This window comes from Brachionichthys hirsutus, chromosome 8, assembly GCF_040956055.1.
Source record: "Brachionichthys hirsutus isolate HB-005 chromosome 8, CSIRO-AGI_Bhir_v1, whole genome shotgun sequence".
Taxonomy (NCBI): domain Eukaryota; kingdom Metazoa; phylum Chordata; class Actinopteri; order Lophiiformes; family Brachionichthyidae; genus Brachionichthys; species Brachionichthys hirsutus.
This window is the reverse complement of record NC_090904.1, coordinates 5634436-5657069: the sequence shown is the minus strand read 5'-3', so window position 1 is coordinate 5657069 and position 22634 is coordinate 5634436. Positions and strand designations below refer to the sequence as shown.

General features: G+C 40.7%; 1 protein-coding gene across 1 annotated transcript; it reads right to left on the bottom strand.

Moving 5' to 3' along the window:
- Window positions 1-1930: 1930 nt before the first annotated feature.
- Window positions 1931-22464, bottom strand: pparg (peroxisome proliferator-activated receptor gamma). Its single transcript, XM_068742485.1, has 9 exons — window positions 22449-22464; window positions 11672-11962; window positions 11237-11403; window positions 9756-9894; window positions 6502-6701; window positions 4971-5088; window positions 4485-4645; window positions 4138-4381; window positions 1931-3087 (listed from the first exon to the last, which is right to left on the bottom strand). Exons 2-9 carry the CDS (start codon window positions 11955-11957, stop codon window positions 2840-2842), a joined length of 1563 nt encoding a protein of 520 aa, XP_068598586.1. The 5' UTR covers window positions 11958-11962; window positions 22449-22464; the 3' UTR covers window positions 1931-2839.
- Between the last annotated feature and the right edge of the window lie 170 nt (window positions 22465-22634).

Genomic DNA, 22634 nt, shown 5'->3' with positions numbered 1-22634 from the left:
ACAAAATGCAAGGAATATAATTTGAGCTTTATCTGTAGTCTTTTTCCCCATATCACAATATTATGTAACACAATAAAAATACATTATACTTGTGCTATGTTGATTAGCAATAAATTAAATGAATTGAATTGTTGCAAAACATGTATTTAAAAAAAAATATTATTTTGGAGAGTCCATTTTATCTGATTTATTAGATTCCATCTATCTATCTATCTATCTGCCTGTAAATGCCTCAGAATGAATTTCTTCTAATTTATATAAACATGAATTTATGTAAATATATTAGAGCTATATTCTGTACACTTTACTCATAGTGGCATTAATTATCACACGAGGGATGGGAGTCAAATTCCTCTTTGATACTAAAACAAAAGAGAAGTAAAAGTTGCTGTTTCTGAAGGAAATCAGACAAACACAAAACCTCCTCATGTAAATCACCATCGCTATCTTTGTACTGGCCTCTGTGTGAAGGGACAGCAGCAGAAATATTCTTTCCAAAAATGTTTTGGCTCAAACTTCTTGGCAGGGTTTGATCAGCAGAGACCGGCCGTAACAAAGTGAGGATATGCTGCCTCTACATAAAGAGCACATTTAATTACTGTCAACTTCAACCATCCAGCAGGCCCATCAGGGTCAGACCCAGAAGCCCCCACCAGCCTCTGACATACAGCCTCACTCTCTTCCCAGCCCATCTATTCTCATTTTGAAGCTGTTCCTATCATTTATGATGAATTACAGTTTTTCTGTTCTCGCTTTGGTGATACTCTCAGATCAGAATGAAAATTCTCATAACTATTAGTTCAACCTCCACAACATTTAGTCATTTGTGCACATCATAGTAGCAATTTGTCCTTCCTCTGAACAAATCGCAAATGCTTTTGCACATCTATCAGTTGCTTCCATACAATTCTCTGCTGTTTTATAACATTATCATTTGCTTAGGTCATGTCAGTCAAAATGAACGATACTTATGGATGCTGAATAGTCGTTCCCAATAAAACTAATCTTCTTCATTTCATTGCTTGAGTCATTACATACAAAACTGCTGAACTAGTTATCAAAATTCTGTCAAGCAAATTTCATGTCTTTCTTTATGCGCAGATGGCCGTGCTCTCAGCCCTGGATGCAGCATGTGATGACATCACAGCAGAGTCATGCAGAAGGTGGATTCACCACTCCAGGAGATTCTTTCCTCGCCGCATTGGAAGTAATGATATCTGTTGTGTAGCTGAAAACGTGTGTCCAGACAGACAGGAACGTGCCAGAATGATTTACCTATATTCAGTTACAATATTTACTGTTCTATTGATCACATTTGTGCACAGCTCTACCAAAAGGGTGTTTCTTATGTTTGTTCTAAATAAGTGACTGTAGTTTTTCTTTTGCACAAGAATTGCAAAGAGCATATACAGTAAAAATGTGAGACGTATTACCCTAACTTTGTGTGTAACTTTACAAATGGCTGTACAAGTAGTGTGTAGCGCTGTCTTGAGCATTTTCAGGTGTCACAGAGTTCTGCCCTTTTTGTTTGCATTGGAAAACACTGAGAATAAACTGTCATAATGAAAACGTGACAAAGCCGTTTTACTATCTTGTTCATAAACGATGGTGTCAAGACTTCTCATTTCGATGACACTTGCAGTTTCATTAACATGAAGAATTGCTTTTGAGGAATGGACTATCCATTTTGAGCAGGTTATCCACTGTTTAGAAATCTGTTTTGAGATCTATACCAATGAGATATTGCAGATGAGAGATTTCAAATAAAGTTACATACATTTTTATGTTTTATAACAAATTTATTTTCCTCCCTCTGCTGGTGTTAATCCAATTCCTTATCAGTATGCAGATGTCCCTTTAAAAATAAGACCCCCCCCCCCCCCCTCCAAAAAAAAAAAAGAAAATTCACATGTGATTTATCAGGCATTGTAGTTTCCTTGCAAATATACAAAATAATTTTTATAACAAGCTCATTTCACGAAAATGAGATAAAACATCTCTGACTGAAAATCCAGTTATCTTTTACTGATAGTTTCATCAATACAAAAACAATACACATGAATACATATGTATACATTTTATATGTGTGTTTGTGTGTGCATTAATTCACAGAAATATGTTGGCTCATAAAGGCACAAGATGATCTATGAGCCAACATCGTCATCACTTCCTCAGAGTTTCAGCAGGTGAATGATGACAATCTGATTTCTGTCTTTCAGCTGATGGCACCTTGACACCGATGACATCACAGAAAAATGTTGCGTTTGTTTATTGTTTTGTGTGTGTGAACGTGTGCATAAGCATTCATGCATTTAGGTGTGCTCATAGAGGTACTGAAACACGCACACACTGCTGCTGCCTTCTATGATGGTAGCAGGCCGATGTGTAGATAAGCTGCACATGAACACATTCTCTCATGGTGTAAAATATTCACATTTGTCCTGATGGTACACGAAGCTGTGCTGAGCCTCAGTCTTCCAATAATAAAATCCACACTCTTGACCTCAGTCGCTGCAGCAGCCCCAGACATTGGACTAGCCACTAGGGTGTCGTTTCATTGGTTTTGTTGTCCCGGCTCAGCAGTGGTTATATAAACGCTGCTCGTCATTCACATGCTGCTCACTCGATCAGATCGAACATTCAGATTCTGTCTTCCTTTTCCCACGTCCCTTTCCTATCTCTTCCTCATTTTCAGTCAGCCTGTCTCGCTACTATTTTAACAACCCACCAGGAGGCACAGAACGCAAGCCATGATTTAAAAAATAAAATCACCTTTTTCTCTTTTGCTTTACTTCTCCTGACTTGTCTCTCTCTCCTTGTCCTTTTCTCCCTTTACATTCTAATACAAGTCTTTGATTATCTCCTGTAGCAGTGGGTGCAAGCACATGTCCACCTCTGTCTTCTTTAGCAGCTGTATGAGGTGGACGTGATCGGTGACGATCTGACGCAAATCAGTCATTTTCTGAAGCAGCTTGGCAAACAGTTGAAGGGAGTCTGGGTGGTTGAGCTTCAGTTGCAGCTCGAGTGAATGAAGAACTGTCTCCTGAAGCTGTTCAATAGGCTTCACATTCAGCAGGCCTGGGCGATCTGGACGGGACACAGACAGATAAATAAGTTAAAGCTATTGTGAGGGTGACCATGAAAGCTAAAAAAAAAGAAAATGAAGAAGCTATTCCTCCATAAAGAAATGACAGATAGAAAGAAATGGAAAGTGTAAATTGTATATGATATTCAACTATTACTATTGGGAGAAAAACACTTAATTTATCTATCCTTTACTACCAAATCTAACTGCATTATTGCTATTTACAAAACCTTCTTATCTTTATCTCAAGCTTTCATCTTAGTCATTTTAGTTAAATATTGACCTGAGCATCTGATTTGAATCCTCATCAGGTCAAGGCCAGACCTTTATCAAGAAGCCTCATGCAAAGCGACAATATTAGCTCACAAGTTTGGGTTTAAACACGAGAGTGCGTGAGAACAAAAAAAACGTGTCAGCAATAATATCCTGTGCCTCCCTGAAAACTGATAAATGGTTCAAGGCAGGTCGTACATAGCATGCGTGATTGCAATGCAGGGCGTTGATAACATACATTGTTAGCACGACTAGCCTTACAACACCATGTGTTTGCAGTGAATTGATACCATATGTCTGGCAGAAAATATCAAGTTCATGGAGTAATAATGTTTTTGATATAGGATTCTAGGAATGAAATGTAATGATTTATTTTATATTTATATATATATTTCCATGGAAACCACATTAAAATAAAATTAGTATAAAATTCTCCTTATCTTGACAAAAATAATTAGTTTATAATTTTAATAACTGGTGAAGGTAGTACACATGAATGCTTCGTTCAGTAGGTATGAAGCTCGCTATTAGCATCTCTTTTCGACCCCTGTTGAGTGGAAAAAGCTTTTTGAAGTTTTCCTGTTTTGCCCTGTGCTAAATGTTCATGCTCTTCTGACGGCACCTTCATATGAAACTTGAGACTTTATTTAGAGTGACATAAGAAAATGTTCCTTCAAGAGTGACAAATCTGCTGCATGTGGGTGAAATGAAATGCAATTTGTATGAGATTTCTGGGAGACAGTTTGGACATGTTCGACACATAAAAGAAACGCACTCGCCTCCACTGAGGATAATAACAGCCAAAAACAGGGCCATGTCGCTGTCATCCAGCTCCAGCGTGTTGAATTTGACAGAGAATTCAAACTTTGGTTCCATCATTTGTCCGAAAGGTTTCCTGAGACTCTTGAGGAACTCCCGCGTCATGAAGACCTGTCCGTAGGAGATGAGGGTCCCATCTTTGTTCATCAGAGGCGCCATCATAATGATTAAGATCTCAATCACGCCATACTTAAGCAAAGTCACCTGGGGAAAGAGATTTGGGGTCAAGAGCAAAAAATCATTCTTCGCTGATGGCATGTCATATTCTTTTTTAAATCCAGATGTGAGCGAGGGAATTGATCGTAACCTGATCATTGAGATCCAGGTCGCTAAATCCTGGTATGATCTTGGCGAACTCGGTGACTTCTCTCACCGCCTCAGCCGAACGTGACTGACAGCTGTTGAAGAAGCGCAGCTCTGCCTCATCTAAGACGCTGCACTCTGTCCCTGGATGAGCTCCCGTCGAACCTGGAATTTGATGGATTGGAGTGAATGTTTCTAATGAAACAGTTTAATCGCAGGATCCTAAAAAAAAATAAAGCACTCTGTCATGTGTAATAAATAGAATTAAAACTATTAAATAAACAAGATAGCAAATGTTTGATATTTAAAGGAGAGAATATAATTTTTTTTATTTGTGGCTTCGGGGAGTTAGCTTCATTTAATCCTCAAATAAGGTTTGTGGAAAATGCATTGATTGACCTGCCACATCTATGACTTTTCAGGGATTGCGTTTCAGTTTATATTGCTAATATACAGAATGAGGAGAGAAATAGGTATTTTGAACTCCAACCTCCATGTCCAACTGTACAATTTAGCATGTGTTGCTGAGCGTCCTGGGTGGGAATCTGCCGGCAATTAATAAATTGCTCTCCCTCCATTAGAGACTTCATGTCATGGATGACGAAAGGCTGGAGGTAAAGAAAAGTGTATATGGATGAATAAGAACATGCAGGGAGAAACAAATGAGATATGAAAGAAGAAAAGTCCTCATAAGTTCTACATGTCATAACTATAAATGTGTGTGTATATTCAAAGATATTATGAAGCTGTCCAATTCATTAACGTTAAATAAATTAAGTAACACACTCACTCTGTAGATTTAATATTTGATTAATAAATTGCTTTGATTATAAATTGCATCATTTTACAAGCTAGACATCTGTCAAATTGTCTAATAATAAAGTGCCATTTTTCAAATGGCACTTTGCATGATCTTTGCATGATCTTCTTCTGAGTTCAATTTTAACATTGGTCAATATTTATTTATTGTAAACATCGTTCATCTTCAGTAAAAGATTAACTTTGATCAAGTAATTGCTACAAAGAACTTGTGTTTTTGTCTGGATTGAAAATGAGGACACATCAACTCATAATAAGGCTGCAAAAAATTGAAAGAACAAAAGTTCTATGACAATGAAATGAAATGTCATTGACTCTTTGTTTGTTTCAGGAGATTTGATGAAGTTTAGTAAACCAAGAGACGACTCAGGACCATTTCCTGCTATCTCTGGTAGGCGGCCAGTCATAATAAGCAGTCAGAAGAAATGCTGCGCTACCTTGAACTCATCTGACTTCACTGAGAGAGGGAAGAATCAAAACTGCTCATACATTTGGTGCCACAGCCGGTATTACTACTGTTATTATTACAACAATATCAATAATAATAATGACAACAACAATAATTTACTTTCAGAAAGAGCAATTATTTATTAAATGCATAGGAAAAAGTAAATCAAAAGATAATCTGAGTTAATAAATACACAAAAATGTATTAAGAATATTTTGCATTTAGTTTGCATCTTGATTTGTTGTTATATATCAGTGCCTCATGAACACTATTTACATTTTGATGAAAATATGTATCACTTTATTGTAATTTAGTTGACGAAATGTGATGTGAGTTGTTCTCTAACTGCCCAGAAATGTAGAAAACAACCACTCGGCTTTTTATATTAAAACAGCAAGAGAACGCACGCTTGAACGAGACCGAATGTGGCTACGTGAAGACCAGGCTAGCAAAAAATGTGAACAAATACACCAGGAAAAGTTTAAAATACTTTTTTTTGCAACATACCATATCCTGTCAATATTATTTGAATATATTTTATGCATGCTATGTCTAAATGTAATTGACACCAAAAGGGAAAGTGCTTCTTTAACTATGTCCACATATCGAGCTGCTCTTGCCGTGAATGTGCCTGTAACATGTTTCACTAAAAACAAAAACAGTACTGTGATATTAAATTCTAAGAAAACTTTTTTTTTGGCTAATGCTGGTAAGTAAATGTGTAAAAGCGAGTATGGATTTCAGGTGTCCCTACCACATTATCGCCCCTCTTGCCGGAGAGGATAGCCCTGGCCTTGGCCTTGGTGAGGGGGAAGTATTTCAGATAGGCGTCGTACAGATGCCGGGACAGAGCCCTCAGATCGGCTGCCTCGGGATGCATGTGTTCCATGTCAGACGAGAACTCGGCCAGCAGCTTCTCCTTCTCTGCCTGGGGCATCCGGCCAAAACGGATCGCTGAGAACGGCAGGTAGAAACAAACATAAACGGACAAACAGATACAGGCAGGCGGTGAAATGCAGTTTACGAGAGCACACAGACAAACGTTCACACAAAGACGTGAACACAAATACAAAGCTCACTCGGAGCAGTCATTTCTTTTCTCAATGCGACTGCCAATTTGGAAATAGGATACAACATAACAGAAATTCCAGGTGTGGGTTTCGTTGTGTGCCTCACGAACAAAATGCTGTCTTTGCGTAATGATCTATTCATGCTATTTTCAAAGCTCATTTAAAAATAGCATCCTCCTCCATGTTGACACATAAATTGTAATTACAGGTTATAAGTCATTTTATATTCAACCAAGCCTATAAATAGTTTCTACAAATTTATAAAAACAGCTATCTTTTTTCAGTTAAACACTCTAAAACAAATAAATATGTTATTTATTTGTTTTACTCAAATTAATCACAAGGATTTAATCAAGCATTATTAGACTTGGTAATGCAGTGGAATCTTTTTTTTTGTAATCTGAATGAAATTTGAGGCGACACCCCAAAATGGATAAACTATTTTTCTTCTGTTTGTGGATGTAATTTTATTACTTCAATGCAGAAACAGAAGCTCTTGGTTGCAGTGCGTTTATAATTATGTAATACTGTCTAAGATGAACGCACACCTTGAGCAAATTCATATAATCTGAAGTGACCCAACCAGCAGCTGGCAATGTGCCCGCAGCAGTGACACAGCAAAGCTGCAGAAATCAGTTGAGGTCTATGCACTCTGAGATGTCAATCATTGACGAAATAAAAACCCACAAACAACTGATTGGCAAAACTATTCTGTGCGGAATTACTTTTGTGTGGCATGGGGGAGGGGTGCAAGGAGGAGAAAGAAATGATAGGTGATAGTATTATACTGTAAATCAGGGGTCCCCAAAACGTTTTCCTGTGAGGGCCACATAACATTTCCCTTCTCTGATGGAGGGCCGGGGTCAGTTTGTACAGGAAAAGCGTGACAATCGCAGGGGTGCCTAAACATTTATTGGTTTCCAGACAGCCACACATAACCAAATAACCCTTTCTTCACAGAAAAAAAAGTCAGGAAATAAATAATAACCAAATTATGCTGCACACCCTGGTTTCAAACCCAGGACCTTCTGGCTGGTAGTCAATGTGCTACCCACTGTACCACCCAGACCTATATGTTACCCTATCAAACATTAGGATAGATAGTAGCATTGTTGACTTTCAGCCAGAGGCACTGGTTTCGAATCCAGTACGACGTCACCTTGTCGGAGACACATCCACTCCACATAAGAAAAAAGCACAGCATAGTACAACATAGCAACACGCTGTGGTCTGAAATATCAACTTATTATTTGACAGGTATGACTTTGTTAATGCCTCAAGCTTCCTCACCCGCCCGGTGGTGTAGTTGGAAGCAATACTGACTTTTGCTGTGTCTGGAGGGGTTCGAGTCCCGTTGTGGGGTGGAGCAGGGGCCTTACCTGGCCGTAGTGAACTGGACCGGTCCACTCTGCTCCTCCCAGGTGTGCCCTGGGTCTACCCTGCTGCCCCTGCTCCATGGGATTTTGAACAATTCAATAATGCTACCAACTATGCCACCGTGTTGGTGAGGAAACCCCCCAACTGTATTACAATTACAAAAATGTTTGATCCTCAAGCTTCCAGGAAGCATGTGTTGGACCAGGCTATTCAGAATTTCATAGTGAAGGACTGCCAAGTCCTCAGAGTTGTTGAGGATGAGGGGTTCAGGGAACTGCCTCAGTGCCCTTGAGCCTGGGGAAGTAGTTGCTAAATCCCCTCCCTGCCTCAAGGACAACTACATCAGCATCCTCACAGTCACAACACTTTCGTTTTGATTTTCACATGGAGCGTCGAAGCGAGCGTAGAGTAATGAAGGGGGCGTTTCCGGGAAGTGTTTATCGAGGCTTGCTTTGGTTCGGGGAGGAGCGTCCGAAGCCTCACTGCTGCGCGGTTTGACAGCTAAATGAAGCTGTTGACCCTTAAAATTCTTAGTCCTTATCGTGATTATTTTTGGACAATGTTTTTTTAAAAAAGATCAATGGTCATTGCTTCACTGAGGTTTCTCCTTATTATTTGGGACTTTTTTTAATACGTTTTTAATTTTTTTACACTTTGTGAATTTTTGCTGATTTCAAGGTTGAATTCAATCTTATATTTACTTTATTGATGGATATGGATTGGCAACTTGATTGGGGTCCTGTTTTTTTTTCTTTTTTTTTTATCTGGTAAATCTGACATGCTCTTGCTGGAAACTGTTTAGCCATCAGCTTGGCTCAATCTTTTATCTTGAACATGGGACAGGCTGTCTGTTGTATCAAATTTGACGTAGTGAAGCCACAGGGCAGCAGCTCTATGATGTTTGTTTGGGCTGCGTGTGACAATTAAAGCTGAGCCAGAGGAAAAAGCTCGGGATTCACAAGTCGGTCTGTGTTCCAAACCTCACTACAGGTTAGAAGAAGTTGGAATGAACCTCTATTCCATAGCATGGCTGGGTTTAACCTTCGCGGTAGGGGAGGAGCTGGAATGTTTGGGAAGTGCTTGGGTTCCTCCTGAGAACCTCCCAATGGACATGTGTTTGGCTAAATCCAATAAGGAAGAGATCTTGTGATAAACTTAGAACCAGATTGGAAATAAACTAAATATCTCATCTAAGATGTCAAAGGCTCACAATCCACCAGGAGGTACTGGAACGCCTCGTATAACACATCTGGAATGCCTGCTGTCACCCAAATCCAATGGGGATAAATGGAACAAAATGAGAAAAATGATTGAACTGATGGGCGGAAAAGCAAAAGTAACAGCGTTTTATGAAACTCAGTTATCCAATTTCTGTCTGTTTAATTTCTACCAGCGTGACCTTGAGGAGAGAAGGTGTAAAAGTGTTCGACCGCAGCGCCCTGTGAGGTGTCACAGCGCTTTGAAGGACTGCTGGGAACTGAAACCTGAACTGAGGACAAATACCACATATGTACGCCGTGTGACCGTTGGAAAGGCGCGTGGGACAGAAGCAGCATCTTACCATTGTGTGACATGCCAACATTGAGGCACTTCTGGAAGCGACAATATTGGCATTTGTTACGGGACTTCTTGTGAATGCGACAGTGAAGAGCACAGTGATCATAAACCAACTTTAACCTGATGGTGCGTCTGAAGAAGCCCTACGAAGACAGAAGGACAGATATTAGATATAAGCAAAACAAAGACAACTTTTACGTCTTTTAAATCTCCTACATCCTAAAAAAGCAGAAAGCTCAGCCACTTTTAAAAATGCCTGCTTCAATGTTCAGCGGCTGATTCCTCTCTCGTCTTGGTGTGAGAGCTCCACGCGGCATCTATGGACTGTGACGCAGATTAGATATATCGCTTCCCTTCCAATCTATGAGGAAGCCGACCAGACTCCCAAAGTGCTTGTTGAAAAGCAGATTGTGCTTCAGGGTGGATTCGCTCTTTGATGTTTTCAACCTTAGGACCAAGCGGCCATAAGACGCACACTTATCTCAGCTATTAACATGCAGCCGTGGTAAAACTCCCGAACACTCCTGCACGCAGTCACGGTATTATTTTTAATTGATCACTGTGGTATCTGCTGCCCTTTTTCTTTTAAGCATGCAAATCCAAATGTGGACTCTCTGTGAACGATGGCGTGGCATCAACATTCCTGTGATACACAGCGCAGATGCTCCTTTTATAAATTAACTGGCTATTTAAAGAGGGAGGAAGCTAAAGGGGGTCAAGACTCCATCTCAATAAAGAATGTTTTCTGTTTTGAAACAATTAACTGTTTGCCTGCTTGGCTGACCCCCCCCCCCCCCCCTTCTGGTTTGTCTCCCCCGAGGCTTCAGCAGAACAATGACTGCTGCGCCTCATCTTCATTCATCCTCGGAAAGTATGGCATGACAGAAAAACAGAAACCTCTGGACCCAGTAGTGAAGCCAATGCGGTCCTGACAGCGTCAAAAATAAGAACTGTGTGACATTTCACCCACTATTTCTCATATTCCTGTTTGTTCTTAAAATAACAAACCTCTGATGGGTCTTTGCTGAGTGTTGAGTGTTTTTTTTACTTCTGAGTCTGCACTGGATATAGTCTTTTTATTTTATTCATTTATTCGGATTGCATTCTATTACAATAGGAAGATGATGTTTGACAAATCTGATGGAAAGGGCAACTATGCATTTGTTTGCCCACCCCCAACATTTAATCCTATTGATCTGGAATTAAGAAAACAATATTTGATCTCCTGTCTAATACTTTTACGATTCATGGCTTTAAATTATGGGTCTAATAATAATTCATTTCCAGGAGGTGGAATCTAAAGCTGTCCCTCAGCCGACTCAACTACGGTAAACACATTTAATATTAATAATAAATACTAAAAATAAAATTTGTATTTATTATTGCTAATGGAAGCTCTTGTCTAATTTCAGCTTTAAACACAGACCATTCATTCTCCCCCAGTTTGCTTATACATGTCATTTTCATCTTTATTCTGGGTCCTACCTTACAGCCCTCACAGGCGTGGACGCCATAATGGAATCCAGAGGCTTTGTCGCCACACACACGACACTCGATGTTTAGTGCTGCCACCGGGGAATCTTCCTGGAGCTTGGTGAACGCAGGACTATCAGAGAAATGTGGAGGTGACTCCGGCTCCATCTTGATCTGGTCTAGAGGAAGGAGCAACGTCAGGCAGGACGTACCCCAAAAATGACAAAGGACAGACAGCTAAAACATTCCTGTCCCATCTCTTACACTGAGTCTTAGCTTAAAAGCACTTTCAGTTTCATCGTATGTGCATCTTGTGTTCTCTGTTTATATTCTCACGTTGGTGACCACAAATCATCATCTCCCTAATAATAAGCCTCATGCATTTTTACATCAAAGACTTAGCAACTGTTTTAGCTCTGATTGTCCCATTGCACAGACCGAACTCACTGTGTGTGTCCGTTCTGTAGCTGTGCAAGTTAGTGTAGTCCATGTTGGTCAGGGGTTCCTCGCTCTGCGGCGGACTGGGGTCCAGGGCCACACTGGCAGGAGAGATGCTGGATACCAGTGAGGGAGACAGGGAGGACTGGAGGGAGGAGGAGGAGATGGAGGCGTAGTCCAAGGTCGACAAATGCTTCATGCTGAGGGAGTGGGAGCTGTCATCCAGCTCTGACAGGTCGACGCCATTCAGACTGAAACTGACAGGCCAGGCGAGGAGCTGCTGCGTGTCCACCATGTCTACTGTGGAGAGAGATGAAGCAGAGGTGTCACGGCTGATGCAGTATCCTTTGCTGATTGCATGTGGCCTTGTTAAAATAAAACACCACTGAATGAAAGAGAATATAGGGGAGGAGACGCAGAAAAAACACCCCAGAAGAGAAGCTGAGTTTGGATAAAAGACAGTTTAAAATATACAATATTGAAAAGCATGATGTTACTTATTAAAATAAGACGTGTATGACCCTGTAAATCCAAACTTTGATTTAATGGAACAAAAAGGAAAAGACAAACTAGCAGCAGTTTATAAATAAGCAACAGGGTAAAAGGTTTGTACACTACTGCCAAAACAACCTTTTATAACTCCAATTCTAAAAATAAATCTCTCCCAATCAACCTGAAAAAAAAAAACACAAACAAAATAAAGAATGCACTGAATTATGAAACAGGACAAAACAAAAATAGCAACTCTCTGATGGTACATCAGCACCAGGTATAGACACGGCTTGAAATGGTTCCAAATCACTTGGCAAAACATTCCGGTGGTGCAAACATCCTCCTTTCTCAACTACTTATTGTTTCCGAAAATCAGCGGGGATCCACTCAAAATTCACATTGACTCTGACATTGTTTATGAACAAGAAAGTGGAGTGGAGAGTGTGTGTGCAAGCATGTGTGTGTGTGCATGCATGCATTAGCTGACACTGTCTTGGGAGTTCTGCAGGGGAAAATGCTGACTATTAATAACCAGGGAAACCTGGTCATTTTCCCATTTGTTGGCTGATCTAACCCTAAAATAGACGGAACACTGGAGCAACTTGTGTCCTGATTGGCATCAAGTTGAGGGGGGGTTGAGCAATTGGCTCTGGTACAAATGTGGGTCTTCTGGATCCTTTGTGTTCTACATTGTAGTTGTCCTGGTTCCTCTACGTACTGTACATACTGTATATATCAAACTGGTCTTGACGGCATAAAAAAAAAAAAAAACCTTATCAGATGCAAAAATGTAGCCAAACCTTTGACAACATCATGCGAGTGATAACACGAGAAGTCAATCTTGACACATAAGCAAGGAATTTTTCTTACACAACTGCAGAATCTGGCATGAGTCCTGGCATTTATGACACATGGCCATGAACTGGACATGTCCCATGATTTAGGACCAGATATGAAAGTGACATGAATTGTTTCTGTGTTCACACAGCACTGAAAACAATCCAACGTTGAGCTGCATTCAGGTAAAGAATCAGGAATGACTCGTTTTTCAGAGGAGCGCAGAAGAATGGAAGCAGATGGTCAATTTGCTTTCTACGGCGCTACACACCTGGTGTTTTCATCATGGCACGAAAACATGATTGCACGCTAACTTCTCTTCTGAGTGTTCATGCAGGTCAAATCTATTGAATTGAACATGTTTGTATCTGTGTGGGTAAACAGCCTGCCAGACATTATAAAAGATGACAGATGATTAGAAAGGTGAATGCAGTGAACTTAGGGTTTACGGTGGTGTGTGTGTGTGTGTATGTAAGAGAGAAAGAGAGAGAGAGCGAGAGAGCACGTGTTTGACAGCGTCTTCTGGCGGTTCTCAGATTTCTGCATGTCAGAACTTGTCTTCTCTATGAGTGTACAGTTTGTAGGAGTGCTTTTATTAGTTTTTACCTCAGTCATGGCATAATAACAAACGGCCAACGACAAATTGGCAGGCGGGCAGGTCTGTCAAGTTACATTAACAACAGGTAGGACCTACACTGTCCGTGTGAGCCTATGCATAGAGTAAAAAAACACCAAACACGTCATATAGAGTTTCTGACTGGATAAAAATGAATTAATACTGGAGTGAAGTGAATAAAAGTACAGTCTGCTGGACAAACGATTATAGTCAAGTCACGGAAAATGTTCTGGAAATAAAGCTCTGTTTTTGGATTCCCGCTCTACTGTCGTGCATTTGGGTTCTCTCCTGCCTTGGTCCGTGACAAAATTTGTCCTTCAGGGAAAAAGTTGTGAAATGAAATGCTGGTGGTTTAAAATGAAAGTTCACAAAAAGACCGCATTACAGCCACTCCTTATTAATTATGTTTGTGTGTGTGTTCTAAGATGTGTAAGTATTCTAAAAATAAAGATATACCACTGCAAAGAAGAAAATAGAAAAACAGCAGGAATGTAGCCCAGTGAGTTCAGGCAGGTGAGACCAAGCTAAGCTGTCAGCGTCAGCGCCGAGTAGATGGCCGCTAATCTCTGAACCATCTGATAGTACAGCTCTGCATCCATTTGGCAAACTTGTTCTGCCTACGTTGCTGCTGCCTTTGCCGGCTCCTCCTTCATCAATGGCTCTTGTTGTCAATGATGCTCCTTCCGTTCTGAACAAGGATCTCTTCCGGTGCTTTCGCTCTCTTTCGCCTTTTGACGGAGACACATTGAAGCGCAGGAAGGACCCAGAACAGAGCCGCACTGTTCTCTTACAGCAAATGTCAATAAAGATTGATTTCGACACACTGAAGACAAATGAACCAGAAGTTGGATTCATAAACATGACAGGACAGAGGAAACCATTGAGAAGCAACATGATTAAAGGCTGACCCCTGACCTCAGGCTTTACCTGGACCGTGGCGTCTTTAATCCATGCAGTTTCTCCGTGGAGCTTTAGTGTGTGACGTTTGCAGAACATCCTGACGGATCCTGTGAGTGTATGTAGAAATTTAAAAAAGTGCTGACGTGTGTCTTGTCTGAATGCGCGCAATGTTTCCCTTACTGGTTGATGCACATATAATTTCTGCTAATGGGAAATCACTGCAGGGAGTGTAATTAATGACCCAAACCGCATGATCCACAGATCAACAGCAGCATGAGCGCAATCCTCCCATCACTAGTGTTCATGCTGGTGGTTTAAAACTGTTGCAGCAATCACTTTCCTTTTGTGTTTTCACAAAGGAAAATCCACTCAAAGCCAATGCATTACTTGCTAAACAATAGCAAAGCAAACATCTCTGACTTGACCTGCAAGATTAATGAATGTTAATGTGTTATTGATTAAGGATCGTTGTCATATTTGATCAAGATCAAGGCTAGTCCAACAGTACCCTCATTCCAACCCCCCTCCAAAGAAGGAAAACAGTCACAAGACTAAAAAACACAAGAAAAGAATGCAAAGAGCTGATGATGAATAATGCATCCATTCAGAATACATCCAGCATGATGATCATAGCATCACAGGATTTCATAGAACACGCCTACGCAGCAAGTCATTGAACACAGAACATAAACAAGGTTTGTAGTTTTGGGGGAAAAGTCATCACAGAAGCCTGTTTGGTATATTTAGAGATTAAAAGGCAGAACCTGCCTTGCTGCAACCAAAGGCTCATACACTCTTATCTTTTCTGTCTGAAAAAATAAATACTATACTCCCTCTCTGACAAGTCCCGCCCCTCCACTAATGTGAGTGCAAATGAAATTCTGAAATTTAAATACCATGCATAAAGGAAAACATTGACACGATATAATAAAGTAAGTTTTGATGCACGGAACTGAAAACTGCGTGTGCAAGTGTAAATATGGATTCTCTAGCTGAGCATTGAATGCCCTTCTGACATGTGCTCTTGCTATTTAATTTAGCATGTCTCAGTAACCATAAGGTGTGCCGTCGTACAGTGTCGTTACATTTAGAAAACTGTTCTATTTACTTGATTGCATGTATTTGTGCAGGAGAATTGGTGCACAATGTATCCGTACGAGCCTGAGAGCTGTAAATAATTTTAATCAAGTACTACTTATAAATTCAACTCAACAATAACATCACAAAGTATTTTTTTTTAAATACATAAGACAATAGTATGTTGCATTTAGTGTAAATGCTAAAAAGGCTGCCTCCCCATCTGACTACATATTCAGGAAGTCAATGCTCGTTTTACCTCCAGTGGTGTGAAGCCACTATGAAGTGCCTGACAGGGCTTTCCCCCCTTCAGTGCATAAATGATCGAAACGGAGAGTGATGGAAAACTACATTTATCAAAAGTGTCAGTCAGATGTCAGGACAGCCCGGTCGACAGAAACCAGAGTCGACTCTTGTGAAGTTTATACTGAATTTAGTCACTGTAGTTCAAATCCTGGCACAGAGGGAGGTTAGAAACCACAATCTGAATCTGTTTGGCACAGCTCTGAGTCAAATAGCGGCGAGACAAGCAGTCCCTCTACATTTTATATATATTTTTTGTCTATTAAACTTCCAGAGTTAAGAAAGTGGAGTGCTGAAGATCATCAGGTGAACCTGAGGTCACACTGTGTGTGTGTGTGTGTGTGTGTGTGTGGGCGGGGGGGGGGGGGGGGGCACCACCAACTGAGGATATTTTTTTTAATCCTAAAGTATCTCAGGTCTAAGTTACACTTTGTATATTTCTACAGAGCATATTTACCTAATGCATTGCAAATAAGACAAAATCGGTTGAACACAGTATCCCACTGATAAGCACGCCTGTCAGCTCATCAAAGCATAAAAGTGGAAACCAGCTCGCCACACAAGCGTTAATGGGTTAACGGCGGCACTCACACAACCTAAAGCCTGGCAGCTGATTGGACTTTGCTTTCTCTGCAGCTACAGACAGCATCGAATCAATGGCAAACTAGTACAGGATAGTCTGCTCACCCTGTTTCTCCTGTTTGTGTTTGGTGTCGGCTCATTCACCAGCAAATGACGAAGAAAGTAGTTTGTGTGTGTGTGTGTGTGTGTGTGTGTGTGTTTGGTCATACTTTTCCTCAGGAAGTGATGACCGGTAGAAAGGGAACTACATAAACACATTTTCTCTCTCTGACAGAGTCTGGGCTCAGCAGAAGTTCAGACAGCTAACTATCATGTGGTGTGTGTGTGTGTGTGAGGTGGTAGACATCAGATGCAGATGACTTCCTGTTGCTTCACTCTGACAGGCGACCTCATGCCTCTCTGGTTGCACTTCTCTCCCTCTGTCAATGTGGTGGTGGTGACACACTGATCACTGCCTCCTCATGCAGTATCAATGCAGCACAGGCCGGCCGTTTATCTGATTTATTTATTAAAGAAATACTAGAGCGGTTACTTTGCAACCATAAAATAGTCGTTATCCTTCATGCGTTAATGGATTCCATTCATGCGAATGAGATAAATGAAGGTTATCTTCTAATCATTTATATGTCAGTTTATATATTGAGTGTTCATTAAGGATGAGATACAGAGGCAGGAATCAAAAACAGAAATGTGAAAGTGATCAGTTTGTGTTTTATGGCTCAAACTCAATAGTTAGTGTGCTAATCAGAGAGCTTTGCTTTTCAGCCGTATCTTCAAATATCAATTAATTTCACACAAGTGATTAGAATCAAACACCTTTCTGATTCATCTCATACCTGCCATCTCAATGAACAGGCTTGGTTGGACTCGGCCTGTTCAGGTGTCACACCCAAGTCATGATAATAATCAGCTCAGCGGCAAGCATGTGTCGCTGAGCTGGGTTAGCAAAGCAAATGTTAATGTTCAAGCTAAAACACACTGACACAGCACAAGATAAACTAAAAAAAGCCAGTCCAGCCCTACAATCTAGCTCGGATCACCAGCGTGACATTTAATTACCCATCGCGATGAGAAGACTCATATTTATAGTATCAGACAATGCAGCGATGGACATTGTAACAGACACACACACACGCAGGCACGCACGCACGTACAGTGCACACATTCTTAGATTTGCACATGTAGGAACATTTTTGCGCACTAATCAAATTCACCAATTTATGTACAACTTCAACTCAGACATGGAGAACACATATGACAACACTATATTTGTCATATGTGTATATTTAATATGTCAGAGTTAACACATATATCAGAGTTAATGCAAAAATGCCTGATGGAGAGGGCAATTATTGTGCATTATTGTCTGAATTCTTCCATTGTTCTGTATTAAACACCTGGAGGAAACAGAAATCTCTCTCTATCTCCATATATATACATATATGTGTGTGTGTGGGGGTGTGTGTGGGGGGGTGTGTGTGTGTGTGTGTGTGTGTGTGATCTATGGGAATCTGAGGTTTTAACAATAATCTGAGGGCATGAACCTTCTCTCAATTCCCTTAAATAACTATGAGTTAATAGTTGATGAGTCTCTTGAGTCTCATGCGCTTCCTCGCATGGGGAAGGAGGGATGCATACTGTCAAGCATTCACACACACACACACGCACACACACTGTGTGCATGCCGCTCAGCCAGAGAGATGCTATATGGAAAACGGGGAAGGAGGGTTTGACACAAAGGTAGATTGACGATAACGAAGGGGAGGCACATGTTTAGATAAACAGCTAAGACTGAGTCTGTGCATTGTCATCTCATCACTGATTTTAGCTTCGAGTGTCATCTGAGATTTATAGCTAAAGTTGTGTTTTGACAGAAATGGGGCGTGAGAGGAGGTCAAATACTGTAGGAAGTGGGAGAGGTACTCTGTGAGGAAGGTCATGCCCTGCTCCTTGAAAAGGAAAAGACGGGAGTGTGCTGCTGTTTAGGCGGACAATAAGAGCACAAGACATGACGCCGCTCCCCTTCAAGGCACGTACTGTCAACATGTGTGCTGGGAACAGTGCGGGCAAAATAGATCAATGTAGTATTGTCCGTCAAACAGGAACAGGCAATGATTGCTTGACATGAGGCAAATGCGTTTAGAGGATCGAGAGTTGACCTTTTGCTGACCTCCCACCCGTGAATGCCCAGGATTTAGCATCAAATCAAGTATTTATGTCACTTTCTGGACTTTTACTTCCGGCGGTACATTAGTCATCTTTTGCGGGAAATGAACTAGCGATGTCTCAAGAACTGTAGTAACCGGTGCCCCAACTGAGAATACTGAGCACATTAACGCTGAGTCATGCTTAACTCCCACTCCAGACCAGCCTTTTGACCTGAGGAGGACGTATTTCCCTCCACAGCTTTCCAAATGAGTAATTAGAGCAGCAGTTGATCGATATATTTTCTTTTTGTTGAGGAATGCCTACATTATAAAGAACCGAAAATGGAATATCTTAATGACAATGATCGTGTGTGTATTTGTGTCATCTGATTTGCCGGTGTTTGTGTGTGCATGGGTGAATGCCAAACAGGGAACTGTCTGAGACACCACGGGGCTTCAAAAACTCACGATTCCGTGCTTGTCAGTCGTTTTCTATTAATACGGTTCATTGTGAACTGGAAGGACACGGCGCTAACGGGCGGCAGTCACCGGAGGGTCACCAGGCCCAGATGAAAATATGGAGTAAGGACTGGTCATTACTGGTCACTGGAGAGGGGCCAGTCTACCTCCAGGCCACTGCCAAGGTACCCTTGAGCAAAGCATGACCGCCCCCCTCCCCCCCACACACTCTGATATTTATTTTTCATTTGCAGAAAAAAGGGCAGACAGATTGGAAACTTCTCTCTTCTGTTACCGTCTCAGGCAGTCAGATACCATTTGCGCAAAAACATGTGACGTGTTGAAGAAGTAGATGTGTTTCTATATAAAACTGTCAATGTGCAGACATATAGTTGTCATGTTTGTCCTTTCCCACTCAGATATAAAAGTTTATACAATTTAGTGAATAAAGTCTGAATTGGTGAAAACAGAAAACTTGAAGTAGAAAACACTCATACTACATGGTTTTGTAATTGATCTGTTTTCTCACCACAGCATGTTGTCATTGTTGAAAGAGAGAGAGGAAACGGCAAAATAAAATGCAGCAGAAATGACACCTTTCTTTTTTCAAATGCATGCAGGACGCTCAATGTTTAAACCAGCCATTTACAGATTTACAAATAAAACGTTAAACTTCAATGCAGAATATGATATAAAGATTAATTCAGTTATTTAACTCCATCAGATAAAATTCATCTAATGCAGCCTCATAGGTAGCACGGGTAGCAGGAGCTAGCGTAGCACAGCCAGTGTCTCCCATGAGACGGTCCCAAGCCGGATAAATGCAACAGGGTTGCAACAGGAATTGCATCCGGTGTAAAACTTTGCCAGAATTAAGCGCATGCAATCAACTTTAAATAAGTGGAGAGGGTTGCTTTGCTGTGGTGACCTCTGATGGGACAAAACGGGCCGAAAGAAGGAAAAGAAGAACATAAAATTCATATGTAAATAAATAAGAAAGAAAAGTCTGGAATCATTCATCAAAGATCTTTTTGTGTTAAATGTTGTTTGATGACGCGACATATCAATGACCTTAAAGATCCCATATTATTCACTTTTTCCACAAGTTAGTGCAGCTCCCAAATACAGTACTTGTATAAAATATCTGTGACAGTCTTTGGTCAAAATAGCAAACAGATGCTGCAGGACAGCGTCCTTCTTTTCTGTCTCAAACAGAAACGCCTCTGAAAATAAAACCAATACTAAATTCATAGCGGTTATACGGGCACAGCTGCACGCTACCATGGTAACCAGTGATGTGACTTTTTGTTTTAACACACATTAAAACATTACCACCAAAACGAAGCTTCGTCCACTCTGTTCTTCTTATTCTTTGACTCATGCACAAGCCACAGGTAGAGCGTTGACGTGCGGAGCGCAGACACGGGGGGACACATATCTTGGCGTTCCCAAGATGTGACGTCACAAAGGGGGAGGGAGCTGCCAGACATGTTCCAATACTTGATTAGAGAACTACGCAAACTGTGCAGGATTGACTGGATGGTTTAATTTAGTGTCTGCGTTGGTAATGGGCTGAAACTGCCAAAATATGAGAGTAGAAACACGGGGAAAGTGATTTTTTTCATAATATGTCCCCTTTAATGGCCTCAGATTCATTTGATAAATCCACATCACTGGTATCACTTTAAATAAGGTTCATAATATGAGTCAGAAAAACTGAATGAGCGTAAACACACCAGGATATTAGCAGTTTAGACGTTTAGAAGTTGTTGGACTGAACCAGAACATGTCACTTTCTTTCATCTGAATGTTTCTACAAATACAAACTTGTGATCGAGCGTCTTCCTTCCCTTCATAGTGACTGCTTTGAAAACCCTTGCATAGGTTTATAACTCTTTAGAGTGACTGCAAATACATTTTCAGAGGATTAGAACTGGGTGCATGATATCATTTTATATATAACCTTTTACACGAACCTAAAGATTTACAAAAACCAAGATGATCTTGGTTGCAGAGGCGTCTCTGTAAGCGTGATTCCTTGTCTTGCACAACTCAAAAAAAGCTTTGTGTGGAAAAATGCTGTTTGCAACAGGTTAAACATCACTGCCGCTCCATGCAATGGGAAACATAAACATAGCATAGTATCTCGAGGCACGCCTGTCATTTATGACAACAGAGCAAAGTCCAAATCTGCCGCAGTCATTCAGGAACAAATCCACACGTCGCTCCTCAGCAATTAATTATATAAGTTGATAAGCAATCGTTTAAACGCTGTATCAACACATTTAATCCTGACATTAAACGCCATTCAAGGTATCGGCATGTGTTTTCCTTGACTGAGATGTATTTGTGTGTCTGTAACAGCTTTCTACATTCAATGAGCTGCCAGAAAAAATAACTTGCATGAAAGAACAAAACGTTGTACCTGTTTCTTGTAAATACTGAACACAACAGTTAGTCAGAAGAGATATGGTGACACACATTCAAATGGAGCAGCGTTGACCAGAGAAATGACCTTTGATAACTTCTTCAAAATTTAGATAAATCATAAGTTCCAACATTTAGAGATTGATTGTACATATCTTATATCAATCTGATAAAAAAAAATAAAAAGACACACGTGCCAATACATTGGCATCAATTTGATCATTTTAAATGAGTAAAAACCTGTAATCAACTTTTTCATACATTTGAACAGTTTGTTTTTTTCGCTCTGTAATTCACTTACTTTCAATTGTCTGATTTTGAGGTAAGTTAAATAACCCTGGCAAAAGAAGAACTTGAAACCGCTATGGTTGTGGTTACATGACTTTGATCATATTTATGCTTTTGATTGGATGCCTTTATATGTTGAGCTGTTGATTTTAACATTTCAAGTTTGCTTGGATTGTTATTATTGCCGTTTGTGAACACGCAAAGTTCAATTTGTGTTTAATTGGTTTGAATATGTTAAATAAATAATTACAGCTCTATGCCAACGTTCCCTCATTGCTCACCGTGGTCTCAGACCGGTATGAAATAAATACAACTGGATGTAGTAAGATGTGCACATATAAGGTAGGTATAGGTACAAGGCCACAAGGTGTCTTGAATTGTTTTCATTGTTACATCACAGTGAAAACAGCATTAGACTATAGTTCACATCGGCTGGAGCCACTCAGCCAACCCTCAGACGGAAGCCAGCGGGGCCCTGAGTTTGGGTCCACATTATTCCTGAGTCATAATTATCATTTTCCATCTTAAAATCAATCAATCAATACAAAGTCCCTCCTAGTGCAACCTCTAAACATCCCTCACATACAGAGGGAAAAGACAGAATAAGAAGGCATAATCAAACAGCAGCTTCATTAACGTGTAGTCAGTCTGCGCTCACCTAAGAGGCTGTTCAAATCTCCGCCTGGTGTTTGCATGTCAAACTCTCTCTCACAGTATGGCCCAACATCTCACTGCGTGCCCGGTGTCAGTCCTGTGACCGCCCCCCCCCCCACCCCGCCCCCCACACACACCCCCCCCCACACACACCCCCACACACACCCCCACATCACCCGCGACACTGGTG